The sequence below is a fragment of the Sus scrofa genome, chromosome X (genome assembly GCF_000003025.6).
Source record: "Sus scrofa isolate TJ Tabasco breed Duroc chromosome X, Sscrofa11.1, whole genome shotgun sequence".
In the NCBI taxonomy this organism is placed as follows: domain Eukaryota; kingdom Metazoa; phylum Chordata; class Mammalia; order Artiodactyla; family Suidae; genus Sus; species Sus scrofa.
The window spans coordinates 32,261,945-32,277,546 of NC_010461.5; the positions used below are offsets into that span (position 1 = coordinate 32,261,945).

Sequence of the window (15,602 nt, forward strand, 5' to 3'; positions counted from 1 at the left end):
TAATTTGACATCTTTTGTAAAATTTCCCTTTCTATTATGTCAAATGACCAATTTTCCACACAAATGACTTCAGATTCCAATCACACTGATTTGTAATTATGATTTTTCAGCATAGAGCAGGTGGATTTCTTAGCTAGTCAGTGAAGCTACTGATTTTATTGTAAAACAAAGAGCTGTAGCTTTTGTTATGCAAAGATGCTTGGATGCCTGCCCTTCAGAATAACATCTATAACCTGAAATTTAGACCTACTTTTACCACTAGAATATTTCTATGAAGAGAATAAAAATTGGACTTATTAAAATCCTTTATAAGGTACTTATAAAATGGTACCAAGACACATAGTACCATTTCTATTTTTTACCCCTTTATGTAATTTTCTTAGTTTCAGAAATACAGTTAAACATTCTAGCAGGGAGAGGACTAATAATGTCTGCTTAGGATTTATAGAATTGGGGCCTTTTACAACAGGTAGAATGGTTGATGGGCATAGAGGTGGAGAGATAGGAAGGGAGCTAGAGAAATAAGTAAATTGTGAGTGAATAATGAACTTTTGATGAGACATGGTTTTCCTTTAGTAAAATTTACTATATTAAAATTTCCTACAATGAATTGAAACCTGATGACTGCTGCTGACATCCAGCATTTCCTCCTCTTCTCTTATCTGATATACATTGTTCCTATTTCATTAAGAATATAGAGTCAAATCACAGTCTCATTGTCTGGTTCTTCCATCACATCAACCAGCCTAATTGTATTTTCACTCATGTGCCTTGCCTCCCCTTCCATTACATTAGAAAAGTTCTCTGTGCTCTTATGGCCAGCCCTCTACTTGTTTACTGTATCCTAGGCCTACTCAACTATGTGGAGCTCTCCAGTTCTTCCCTCTGTCTTCTCTGTACTAATTCTTCTGGGATTATGCCTGTCAGCGTAGTATACACACAGTAATAGCTCTGAATGTTAAAAGACCTGGCTCTCTTTACCCCTGACCCCTGGCAGGTACTATCCCATTTCTCTGATCCCTCTTTATGGCAAAACAACTTGAAAAGTTGTCTATACTTGGTGCTCTGACTCCTTATATACCATTATCTTTTGAACCCAAGCTAATCTAGCTTTAGTCTCCTTCAGTCTACTGAGGTAGAATACTTTTGAAGCATCCTTTTTAATAGGAGAAAAATCTCACTTAGAAATGTAAATAACTTTCCCAGTTTCCCGGAACTAATGAATATCAGAGCATAGATTTAAACTTCTAAATCTCAAATGCTCTGCATTATATCATAGAGTACTCTTGCAGGTGAAGAGACAGATTTTACACACACACACACACACACACTACTTAGCAGTGCAGAGAACAAGGAAGACATGATAGTTGATCAGTAAGGGATATTAGTTTTAGTAGCAGTAGTAGTAGACAGTATTTTATCTTAAAATTCTCTGTGGATAACTTTACTTGAAATTAAAATTACTTTCCACCAAAATATTCAATTTCCTGACATTAATTCTTTAAATTTTAGTTATCTTTTCTATTTACAGGGAAAAGTGTCATCATAGACTATTAGGACTGGAAGGCACCTTAAGATAGTCTACATACTTATGTAAAGCTCAAAACCCTTCTGTCATCATTGTCAGTGGTTATTCAGCATGTGCCCGATGGCCTTCAGAAACAGAAAACTCATCCCTTCACCGTGACTCTGGTCAGGAGGATCTGATAGTGGCTTTTTTTTTTTTTTTTTTTTTTTTTTTGCTCATTTTGAGCCAGCAATGAAACACTTACATTGGAATCAGTATTTTCTTTAAGTATTATTTTGTTTTTACGTTTACTAATGTGTTTTTACCTTTTTTAAAAAAGCTAACATAAAACTCTAACTTTCAGGTGTTTAGCTCATGGTGTAAAATTTACCCTAGCATTCATATTTGTGTTGAATAACCTACCCCCCAAATCTACTTTAAAAGCATTTTGTGTCCCAAACTGAACATCTTTTCTAAGAAGCATGGACTTGTGTTTTTTCCCCAGTGACCTATATGAGTAACTGTGACCTCACACTTAGTGCTCACCTGTTCTACACCAGTCCTTTTAATGGTATCTTCTTTCACCAACTTCTTTATTAAATCTCAGACATTCGCTAGCTCTATAAAAGATGGACAAGTAAAGCAACACCAGACTCTAATCCTTCATGAGGAAAGTTCCATAACTGAAATGTCCCTCTTGCCATTCAGTAGATGTCCCCATTTGATACATGCATCTCAGTCAATGAGGTACAGGTGGGAAGAGAAGAATGTTTCATCCCTAGCTTTTCCATGATCATGGCAGCTGAATGGCAATCACAGTCAAGTTTCTCTATGTGCCCTATGATTTGAGGGCCTGGAATTAGAAATTCTGTAAACAAGGTCAATGCATATCCCATGCCTCAGCCTCTGAAATAACATAGAAGGAAAGATAATTTCATGGATTAGTTTGCTAAGGCTGCAGTAACAAAATACTGGTCTGGTAGCTTAAAATAGATTTTTTTTTTTTCACAGTTCTGGGGGCTAGAAGTTCAAAATCAAGGGGCCAAGAAGTTTGATTTCTTCTGAGGTATCTCTCCTTGGCTTGGAGATGGCTTCCTTCTCACTGTGTCTTCACACGGTCTTCAAAGGACCTCTTCTTATAAGGACACAGGTCATGATGGGTTAAAGCCCATCCTAACAGTCTTATTTTAAGTTAACCACCTCTTTAACTGCCCCATCTTCAAATACAATCATATTTGAGATCCTGGCAATTAGGGCTTCAACATATGAATTGGGAATTGGGACATAATATCTCTAAAGAGCCAGTGAAAGGACTCTTCTCCAAACTACCATATTAACAATTCTGTTCTATTTTTTCATGATAATTTAAAGATTATTAAATCAGTTACTGAAAATATATTCAAATAGAAGGTGCACAGATTTCATGTGTGAAAATGGTTGATGAAAACTCATGTTCTTGATGACCTGATGTTTTAAAATTAAAACTTACATTCTTATTTAAAATAAACCACTGTATGGAGTTCCCTTACAGCCCATTGGGCTTAGGATACAGATTGTCTCTGCAGTGTCTCAGGTCACTTCTGTGGCACAAGTTCAATCCCTGGACCGGGAGCTTTCACATGCCATGGGCATGGCCAATGAAATAAAATAAACCACTATAGCAGCAACATGGATGGACCTAGAGATTATCATACTAAGTGAAGTAAGTTAGAGAAAGACAAATATTACATATCACCTATATGTGGAATCTAAAAAAATACTACAAAATGAATTTATTTGCATAACAGAAACAGACTCACCAGACATAGGAAACAAATTTGTGGTTGCCAAATGAGAAAGAGATAGGGGATAAATTAGGAGTTTGGGATTAGCAGGTGCAAACTACTATATATAAAATAGATAAATCACAAGGATCCACTGTATAGTACAGGGAACTATATTCAATACCTTATAATAAACTATAATGGAATGAAATTTAAAAAGAAGAATATACATATATACATATATATGTAGAAGCAGATCACTTTGCTGTACACCTGAAACTAACACAATATTGTAAACTAACTATCCTTCATAAAAAAGAGACATTTGACAGAAGTAAAAATAAACAACAAAAGAAACCACTGTAACAAAAATAGTAGCATAACTTAGAGTGCTACTATGTTTCTTAGTATCTCTTTGATTTCCTACATGGGCTATCTCTAATTCCATGCCAAATATTAGAAATTATGCTGTAGAGAATAGTAGTATAATACTACTAAAGTGATTAAAATTAATCTCTCAAGATGAAATACTTTCATTAGTAAAATGAGGATTATATTCACTTTATACTCTTCGGAAGATTTTCTTCTAAGAAGTCGAGAAACCTCATGGCCATTAAAGCATTGTACAACTTCTGTATTTCCAATTGGAGATCAGTATATAAATATGTCTAATACCTTTAATCAAAAGAAAAATCAAAATAGTTTTAAAATAACACTGAATATAATTTGCATGCTAAGTGTATCTAGGCCATAGCAGATTTCAAAAGCAAAACAGTAATAGTAATAATAATAATAATAATCATCATCATCATCACTGAGTGCTTTTCTTTTTAATATTTCTCAGACATGACATATTATCAGGGTTTCAAAAATTCTGTAAATAATATATACCTCTTTCATAAAATGTGTAAGTACATAAAATAAGTTATGTAAAGTAAAATGTCTATATTTCCCCTCATATGCTTACTAGGATTTTGAACTCTAGAATGGTAACTGTAATAGAAAAAATAAATATATCTGTAGTTGGTACAATAACTGAATGGAAATAGGGTAAAACAGAAAACAATAAGCTTAGAAAATATTTTGAATTTAGAATATACTTTAATTGTTGATTTAACCTAGTGAATATAGTAATCATACTAGCTAGATTTCCCAGTCAGAAGACAGAAACAACTGATAAAGTTACTCCCAGATTCCTTGTAAACACATAAGAAGATGTTGAAATAAGCCTCTAGCAACACTGAAAACTAAGACTGAATTCCAAGAACCTAAAAGCACCTAGTATAACACTCAAATGAGAAAAATGAAAGCCATATTCTTGTTCTTGAATAGATCGTGAATGGACAAAAATGTCAGTTATCCCTAAAATATAAAGTCAAGGTGATCCCATTGAAAGTACTGAATGCCAGCCCATCCCCTTCTTTCCAAATTTAGAAAAGTTCTTTTAAAAAATGAGCTGGAGGAGGAAGCAGTTAGTCCTGGTGGAAAATAAAGCATCTATAATTAAAACAATACAGTACTTACACATGAAGAGAAAGACCAACGAGCTCTTGGGAATCCAGAAAAAGACCAAAATATATATGGAAATGCCATGAAGGTGGCATTTCAAATCATTGAACATTTAAATAAGTGTTTTTTGGAAAACTGGCCTCATGTAGGATATCAACAAAATTGAATACTTTTTTTTTTTTTTTTTGGTCTTTTTGCCATTTCTTGGGCCGCTCCCACGGCATATGGAGGTTCCCAGGCTAGGGGTCGAATCGGAGCTGTAGCCACCAGCCTACCCCAGAGCCACAGCAACTCGGGATCCAAGCCACGTCTGCGACCTACACCATAGCTCACGGCAATGCTGGATCGTTAACCCACTGAGCAAGGGCAGAGATCGAACCTGCAACCTCATGGTTCCTAGTCGGATTCGTTAACCACTGCACCACAACGGGAACTCCTCTTTTTGCCTTTTCTAAGGGCGCTCCCTGCATATGGAGGTTCCCAGGCTAGGGGTCTAATCGGAGCTGTAGCCGCCAGCCTATGCCAGAGCCACAGCAACGCCAGATCTGAGCCATGTCTGTGACCTGCACCACAGCTCATGGCAACGCCGGAAAAATGATACATTCTTGATTCCTCCGATATGGATAAATTACAAATGCAGTGAATATCTAACTATAAGGATGAAAGCATATAGGTATTAGAAGAAACCATGAATAGATTCTTGATAAGATAGAAGTGAAGATGGCTATCCTGTCTCTACTAAGTGTTGCAAAGGACAATAGGGAAACCACAGGAAATAAAACTCATTTGTGAGATATGAAATGAATTTGATAAATTGTCAAAGTTCTTTGCAATGTTAGGCTTCAATGGTTTCTTGGAAGCTTATTAATATCACAGTGATTCTTACTATTCAATCATATAATAATAAAGAAATGTGTGGTAAATTCAGTAAGGAACCATAGTTCTACCTGTAGACTGATAAAAATTTACAGCACAAATAGCTTACTAGATTTTTAATTAAATGGTCTTCTTTGTTATAGTATTATGTTTCATTTCAAACATTGTAAGAAAGCTTGGTGTTAGCAATGAACTACATTTATTTATTTATTTATTTATTTATTTATTTTTGGCCTAAGGATTGAACCCTTACCATAGTGGTAATCAGAGCCACAGCAGTGACTCCGGATCCTTAACCCACTGAGCCACCAGGGAACTCCATGAAGTCACCTGTTGTGTCTTTGTCTTGACTTCTTACACCATCTAAATGACTGGGTTTATTTTTAGTCATAATATAATCTGTTTTTAGTGGTAATCTACTTTTGTAAGGATCCATGATAATTTCTAAACTTGACTTGCTTAGGGATGTATGTCTGGTTTATTTCACTCAGCTCTGCTGCTTTTATTCCAGCTCTTTATCCTATCTTATTTTGACTCTTGCTGTTTTTATTCATATGAATGCAGTGATTCATGGAAAATACAGAACTCATAGACACAAAGTTGAAGATGACAGAAATTGTTCAGATATCTTAGTAAATAGCACAATCTTTCATTCGGACTTTGGGAAGGTTATTTAGCCAAATTGTCTCAATATCTCCATCTCTAAAATGAGAAACATAGTATCACTTATTTATGGTGTTTTTTTTAAGAATGAAATGAGACATGTGTGAAAAATACTTAGCACAGAGCCTGGCATATAGTCAGTAGTCAGTAAATATTCACTAGTAATCATATTAATTTTTTTTTTGGTCTTTTTGTCTTTTTGCCTTTTCTAGGGCCGCTCCCACAGCATATGGAGGTTCCCAGGCTAATCGAAGCTGTAGCCACCAGCCTACACCAGAGCCACAGCAACACGGGATCCAAGCCGTGTCTGCAACCTACACCGCAGCTCATGGCAACACTGGATCCTTAACCCACTGAGCAAGGCCAGGGATCGAACCTGCACCCTCATGGTTCCTCGTCAGATTCGTTAACCACTGCGCCACGACAGGAACTCCTATTAGTTATTGTTAATATGATAATACACCTTGATACCTTTTCATTTCCTAAAGAAATAAAATTTAAAATTTTAAAAGTTGTAAGAATTTTAAGTTAGGATATTTTACAGAGGGGCCATTTTCTATTTTCTTTCTTGATGTTGTTAATAGTTTAGTTCACTGTTCTCATCTGAAACAAAGTGGCTTTGAATATGATCTGTCTTATAACAAAGGATTTTAAAAACCGATATAGTCAATAATCCCTTATTTTCATGTAAAGAGATAGTGTTATTCTTTAAAATAAAGGGAGACTCTTGCAAACCTTCACTGTTATGAATGGACAGAAGTTCATTACTCTTCCAGCCTCTCAATAATTATCTAATAGGTAGTAGAGGGGCTTTTTCCAAGAATTGGTCTCATAACCATCTGCTTCTGGATCTTACGAGGTGTTACTTAAACATGCAGCTTTGGGGCCCCAGCCCAGACTGAATAAATCAGAATCTCTGTAGTTAGGGCTTAGAAAACTCCATGTCTAATGAGTTCTTTTTTGCAGGTGGTATTGACTGAAAAATTCCAATCCATTAGAACACAAGAAAGTGTGTCACTTTTTCTGTCTTCTGATTTTTGCAACCTGGAGTGGATGCCCCTTTCTTTCACAAATAAGTTGTAGCTTCCTTCATGGATAAGTTAAAGAATGGTTTACTGGTAGCAATTCTGGGGCTCCATGGGAACACCTGGAGCTATTATGGTCTAGAAAAATATCACAGGCAAATTAAAAGTTCAAAAATTGCTGTACTTTGTCTTATGCAAAATGTGGTAAGATTTTAAAAGACTCATGGGTTTTGTGGTTCTTCTATCACTCTGGGAAGCTCAAGTCATTACTATCAACATTTCCTCAACCTGTCCAGCCTTTTTAGGAGAACTTTCTTGCCTCAGGATAAAATGTGTTTTTAATAAGATTGATGGAAAATTAGTGAACCACACTTATAATTTAGCATCATGTGTCTTTGGGTTCAAGAGTGATTTTGACAAATTTATATAATCAGTAAAGTAGAGATTACTTTCTGTTGTTAAAATTATATTCTGAAAGTGTTTACCACATTAAAAATTATTTTTTTTGTGTTTTTCACAGGAATTGCATTGCCTCCTAAAGGAAATCTAGATATTCAGGTGTTATTTATGCCCCAAGTTATGAAATTACAAAAAACAATGGTCATTATTCAAATGAGGAAGGCAAATGGAGAAAATTGGTTTATTGACAATTTTAATGACTTGCACCCAGAGTTGAAAAGGTAACATTTAAATAGGACATTGAAAGAACATGATTTCATTTAGACTGACGTTGATGTGATCGGCTGCTTTGATAAGTTATGCAATGTAAATAAAGTTCATGAGGTTAAGTTCTCTGAACTGTTGAAATTTATATGGTCAGAGGAGGAAAATACATTTGTTATGTGAGGTTGGTATATATCATTGCTGATTTGAAGTTTAGAGTGACAAACAAGTCAATCTAAAGTATCGTATCAATGAATCACAGTCAGATACATGCAAAGGGACTCCTTTTTGACTGGGAAAATTACTACTAAGACAATACATAGTCTATATCTAGAGAGCAACCCGGAACATCTTGTCTGGGCAAAATATAGGACTTAAATGCTGGCCTTCAGCGAGGGGATGGCACTGTGCCAGGTGTATGACATCCTTATGGAATAATTGCCATGACCAGGGCATGCTGAATCATTGCCAGAATGCATATTACTTTTACCTTTTTTGCTTAGCTTAAATTTAAGCAGACTCTAGTAATGATGCAGAATTTTGAATTTTTTCTCTGTTTTTATAGTTTGATTAAATAATGGTCTAGAAATATTAGTTTGAAAGAAATTCTTATTTTGCCCTATGTATGCATATTTCTTCTCCACATTCAGAAAATTCTTTCCTGTAGGTCCATTAGGGGATATTCTCTCATGCTTTTCACCACTCCTGCAGTCAGGACTGCCAACATGATTTGTGTAAAATGAAAATGAGGAGACCCTCCTTCAAAAAGTATTAAGAATTTTAAGACATTTAAAAAAACATGAGCAATTCCAAGTGGGGAGTTCCCGTGCTTTTGCACAGGTCACATGCCTATGAAAGTGGTTCTACCTGTTGTGTCTTATGTTCCATTTTTAATAAGAAAAGCCTGTTTTCAACAAAGATCAGAAACATTTTCTGATATTGCTGTCCTCCTATAGTAAATGATGGACTAACTATGGATAATTTGACAAATGTCCTTTTTCTTTTAATGAGTATTCTCCAAAAGTAAATTCCTCATCACTTTCTGAAATCCTGTACTTAATGGCATTTGTGTGTGTGTGTGTTTTGTGCTTTGCCTGCCCAGTTTAGAATATAACCCCTGAATTATATTACACATTATATTATACAGAGTTTTCCACTGTATTACCTCTAATAAATCACAGTTTAATCACATCAGTAAATACCAATAGAGTCATCCTTTGATATCCATGGGGGATTTATTTTAGGAGCCCTACAGATAACCAAAATTCATGATTGCTCAAGTCCATTATATAAAGTGGCATAGTATTTGCATATAACCTATACAATCCTTCAATATACTTTAAATCACCTCTATGTTACTTATAATACCTAATATGACGTAAATGCTGTATAAATAGTTGCCAGTCTGCAGCAAATATAACTTTTACTTTTGGGAACTTTCTGGAATTTTTTTTAGTATTTTCAATTTGCAGTTGATGGAATCTGCAGTTTCAGAACCCATGGATGCAGAGGGCCGACTATACTAACCTTTAAATGTAGGGAAAAACATTCCTCAGTTTTAACTTGCATCTCATGACGGTTGTATTATATTTTTCTTTGTGGTAATTTACCAGGGTTTGGTTTGAAATGTTCGGAAAATCAACATTTGCAGAAAATATTTTGTACTTCATACTTAGTTTCTCTCTGCCAATTTTAAATTCACAAGCTTTGCTAAAATGTCATTAGGTTAATAAAAAATATGTTCTTTTATGCTAATTTTGAAAGCATTTATGTTTTTCTTCACTGTTAATAATTTAATTTTTAATTAGAGCTTTGGGACTAGAGGGAGAAGAAGTCCAAGAAATACGCTGGATACACCCTATTGTTGGACTCCCACAGGCACCACATCCTTTATATCCTGAAAGTAGGTATATCTTAGAGAATACTAGGATTTTAAGGAATCTTAAAGGCCTTCTAATCCCATCTCTGCTTTGTACAAGTAGAAAACCAAGGTCCACAGAAAGTAGGTTGTAAAGTGACCCAGCCCTCCTCATGGGAATGCTAGGACTGATCTGGTCTCAAGTCCAATGATCTTTCCATAAAACCATACCCATTTCCTGTTGCTCTTCCTGTTGATGAAACCTCCAAATCAACTAAGATCCAAATAATATTAACTTCCAACCCTTTTATTCTATGTTCTATGATGCACGAAGTGCCCTGTGCTGGATCTATAAGATTCCCGGGTACTTGGGTTCTTGGATCATATTTAATAGCCATATTTCAGCTTCTGTGTAACTCATCCAAGAACTATCCTTTGGGGACAATGATTCCTCTATGAGTTATCCCTGATACAAAATTTTTATGGTATTCTCCCCAAACCAGTCACAATGTACTAAAATTTTCAGGGAGGTTTGCTTTGCCACCATACATACAACATAAAATCCCTACCCTTAAAATGCCTTTCTTTTTCTCAGTGACCTCTTTTTTTCTCCACATACTTCAGGCTCCTCTCAAGTTTCTGTATGTTCTCTTTCCTTAACACTCTTCTCACTTCTCCTTCATACTTTGGATTTTTCCATTTTCTTCCCAGGGTCAGCCTAAGAAGCACAGTTCCTTTTTGATAACCATAGGGTGAAATTTAGTATCCCAGCCACTTATCAGGCTCTAGGCATAGTTGTTCATAACTAAGGAACACTAAATTTCAGAGCAAAGGGGTATCAATTTTCTATCTTCTCCTTGAGCAACACAGATAAGCTGAAAGAAGTCTTGAAATTTTGAATTTTCCTTCCCCTTCTAATACCAGTCTTTGCTAGTGAAAAAGAGCTAGTCTTCTACTGACATAAATTATGTCACTACACTTAGAAAGAAGAGAAAGAAATAAGTTTTGCTTGTGAATAACCGCATTTCCCCAGATACACTGTTTGTTTATAAATGAAGGCCAAGATTATATATTTCCTTATGTAGTTTAATTTTAACTGGAGTAAAATTTCACATACCTAACAGTACCTTTGACAATAAGTGTCATTTGCCTTGAAGTATTTTCACTCAAATTAAAAAGTTATCCACACATAAATATTCCAAATATACTAAATTATCTTCAGAATGCTTCACTAATATGTCAAAATGTTTTTTTTTAATTTCTTTCTAAAACATCATTGTTTGTATAGTTTCCATAGAGCTGAACAGTTTAAAATTTATAATAATCTTCTGATCAAAGTGATGCAATACAGCCTAGACATTACTCTATTGGAATACTGACAACAGTGTTGCTCTTGTCTACTCCAGACAGTTTGTTTTATCCCAGATTAAAGATTTAAAGCACAAATTTTGTAGTCTAAAACAAAGCCTGTAAGAAAATAAAAACATAAATTTCTTACACAGTTTTCTTCAAAGAAAGTTAAATATACTCCAGAAACATAGACAATTTTTCACATCACTTCTCTTGGTAATTATTAGATTTTACAGTTAAATGTGAATTCTCTAAATAGCCTATGTTACATTAGCACAGCCGAGTAGTAACAGCATCGTTCTGAACAGATTGTGTACTGGTTATTAAATCATTTTATAAAAAGTCTAAAATCTGTTCTAGTAATTATTTTTCTCTACAAATGCCCTTGAGAAACAAACGGGTATGATTTTATAAATAGGTATTATTTACTTTCTCTGCAGTCCATTCTTCATTCTTAAGAACATATCAGAAATAACCTATTGCTTTCCCCGCTCAACTGTATCACCATCAATGTTTATCATTTCTGTTCTTTTCTGTGTATCTATAACCCAGGTTATTCTCAAGCCCAGGGTACTTTTGTTGTTCTGTGTCCCACCTTTTCACTTTGTGCATTCTTATCTGCTCCTGTCCATTGGGGCAGATAATTGGAAAAGGACTTTACTGCCTGTCACAGTGTAAAGACAATGGAATGTGAATCCATTGTGACTTGGTAATCCTGGAATTGCTAGGGCCCTAATTTCCTAAGGATTTATAGGACAAGACCAGTGACATGATATTAAATGTAACTTTGATCATCCTAATTTCCAATTTAATGCTTTAAGACTGAAGCTAATTATAACCAGAAAAGCTTGTACATTTTCCTCAGCCATTTTAACCCTCTCAATTTACATTCAACTTTGTACCCTTATTGCACATTTCACATACTTAGTCTAAAATGTTCAATATCTATCTGTAAATTTTAGAATTAAAAATAAATTTAGTTTAAATATTTTATACTATAAATGTAGTATATATTGTGAACACATTTAAATCTGATGACATTATCTAGTTTTGCAATTCAGATGAACTTCGTAGTATTGATACCACAAGAGCATAGTATAGCACATTTCATAAGCTTTTTTAATATTATGACTCCCTTTTTATCTCATTCAATTTATGTCCTACGTGAATCTTAACTGGTGAAAATATAACATTTACTATATTTCAGAGAAATAATATTCTTAAATATGGACTCTAGTATACATGACCCCATAATATTATAGAACTAAGGCCAATATATTAATGTTCCTTCATATAATTAGTAGTTGCAAATAGAAACAATATTTTGGTTTCTCACTAACAACTTTTTTTTTTGTCTTTTTGTCTTTTTAGGGCCGCATCTGTGGCATATGGAGGTTCCCAGGCTAGGGTTTGAAAGGGAGCTACAGCTGCCAGCCTACGCCAGAGCCACAGCAACGGAGGATCCAAGCCGCATCTGCGATCTACACCACAGCTCACGGCAAACGCTGGATCCTTAACCAACTGAGCGAGGCCAGGGATCGAACCTGCCACCTCATGGTTCCTAGTCAGATTCATTTCCACTGCACCATGACGGGAACTCTTCTTTTTTTTTTTTGTCTTGGTTTCTCATTAACAACTTCTGTACTTTATAAAAGAAAACAGAATTTAATATATATAGAAATATAGAAAGTTTCATATTAATTTGTTTTAATGCTGTACACTATATTAATATGTAGTTATATATTAATATAAATTTAATTCCTTAAAATTTTATTTTTAAGTATTAAATGGCACATTTTGTAAATTTAAAAGCAATTCACAAATAGAAATCAAAATATCTTATATAACTTAAGTAGATTTTAAGGTGCATATAAATAAACTAATACTTTTAGGAAATATTTTAAAAGTTTTATTATAAAATAAATATTACGAAGTTATTTTTAATTATTTGAAGGTATTTGCTGTGGTATTATTATATAAGTGAAGTTTAGTATTTATGGCAATGAGTATACAAATAACTGAAAAATTCAGCCCCTGAATCAAATTTCTGCATCCTAATGTAATTTTCCATACTTTGATGTGTATCTTGTAGATTTATCTTTTATCATGCTGTTTTTACATATTATTTAATATTCATGTTGATTCAAAAAAGTCTGTTTATTTAGATGCTGAATGAGTGCATGTGTGTTAATATCAGATGTAATGACATGTCAAAGTATGCTGAAGGAACTTTTATTTTTCATAACATAATTCATTTTTTTTCTATCTCAGGAATGATCCTGTAATCCAATAGTCAAATTAACTGGAAGTATTTCTCTCCTGTAGTTGTCATAAAATGTCAGTCCAGAAAGCGGATAGAAGAAAATGTGGAAGTCATAATGTTTGGTGATTTTTTTGGACCGAATCCTATCGTAGATGTGACAGACTTTGTAGTGATTCCAAAAAGAAAATCATATAATTCCTATGAAGATATTGATGGTAGGTGAACCATAGTCATGGTTATAAAAATTATAATAAATAAAAACTCGTTTTCCTTAAATTTCAGGTTGCTGTTACTCAGCTGCATCAAAATCCATGCCCATTTATTTTCCATTTATAATATCATTAAAATAGTGCCCAGAGAAGGGTTAGTTATGTTTATTCTCTTTACATGGTGATTTTTTTCAAAAATGGCCATAATTATAGTTATTAATGGATGTATAAGAATAGCTTGTGATTTTGTGGGAAAAGTAAAAACTGTAGTAACTGTAGTTTTCATTTTCCTTTAACTTTAATTTGTTCCTCTACTCTGATTTAAGGAATATGATTGAAGCCATGTCTTACAGCCTCAAATTTAGAAGCACAACTTTGAATAAAATGTTTTTTACTTAAAGAAATAGAAAAATTGACATAAATTATATATAATACCCAAATATATTTTGCATAATAATCCCTCTGACATTCAGAATCTTAAACAGCACTTATCAAAAAGTTAATATGATGGTCTCGCAAAATCAAATCTCAGTAATGCAACTTTATTTTTCAGCTCTCTTCCAGATGAACTAAAGTAGAGTGCTTCTATTTCACATTGAAAGGAAATTCCCATAGCGGTTTGTTATTAAAATCAAGAGGAGAAGGCTATATTTATATATGATTTCAAAGCAAATAGACCACAAAATTAAGTACGAAATTCCTTGAAGAAACAAAATCTCTTCTCTAGCTTTCTCATTTATATCTGTAGTTGTTAACTTTGATGTCAGTATTATCATCTCTGTGTCTGATCTAATTATTTCAGTGATAAGAGAATGTAAATGCGATATAACTGAAGAGAGAGATGAGAGTATACAAGAGTATAGAGTGGATATACAGGAGACAGTAAAATAGTTTTTAATTTTTTTAATAGTGGCTATTTCTACTAAGTAATAAATGCTCATTTGAAACAATTCAAGAAATTCCTGAAGTAATATGGATAGCTGCCCCTCAACTCAACGCAGTCCCACTCAGACGGGGTTAGAAGACAGTAAACTTGATATATACTGTCTCGTGCTTCCAGCTGTACTTGAATGATAAAATATGTTAGAAATTTAACCAGTTATTTTAACCAAGTCCAAATAACAGTGACAAACAAGGCTGGCATATTTCTCTTTCATATGGATGCCTGGACTTGTAGGGGGTTTAGGGAGTGTAGCATCTATGGCCCTTGAGATTATCAGGGGTTCAGAACCATCCACTGAGTTGTCCTCATCTGCAGGATCAATTGTGCAATCACATATGCAGTGAAGAGCAAGCTGGTTCCCTTTAAAGTCATAATCTGGAGATGCAAACAGCATTTCTACCTGTATCCCATTGGTCAGAACTCAAGTCACATGGGCACACCTAGCTACACCTGAGGCTGGCAAACACTCTCTCTTGGCATGCCCAGATAGAATTGGGGGATGTTCTTTTATGAAATAAGGAAAAAGGTGAAAGTGAATATTGAGACAATTAGCAGTCTGCTGTTTTTTACTTACTGTGAAGTGAAAAAAAAAACTATCATCAATACATCGAAAAGTATTTAATGAGAACCTATTATACATCAAATATTTTTCTGAGCCTGAAAATTCCCTTCCACTCCTAGCCCTCTCCTAGCATCAAACTGGTGTCCCCCACTCTAGGAAAGAGTTCCAGTCTGTTTCAGGTGAACATCTCAAATCCCCTACTGAGATGAGATCCAGGTTTAACTGGCTGGCTCTGCACAGCCCCTGTTACTGTGGACTGAGTACCATCTCCCTTTCTCCTGTTCCCTCTGCCACTTACCTGATATTATCACTCTGTCTTTGCCTTCTACCATGCCCCAAACCCAGATGAGAACCTTATTGATATCCATGCCGGTTTATTTGTTGAACACTTACTATCTTCCAAGAACTGTG

General features: G+C 34.5%; 1 protein-coding gene across 1 annotated transcript in view; it reads left to right on the forward strand.

The window, feature by feature from the left end:
• The window catches only part of CFAP47 (cilia and flagella associated protein 47), a 452,401-nt gene that overhangs the window by 382,802 nt on the left and 53,997 nt on the right, over nt 1-15,602 (forward strand). The window contains 3 exon segments of the mRNA XM_021080094.1: nt 7,864-8,023; nt 9,815-9,909; nt 13,540-13,692. Coding sequence (XP_020935753.1) covers nt 7,864-8,023; nt 9,815-9,909; nt 13,540-13,692 — 408 coding nt within the window.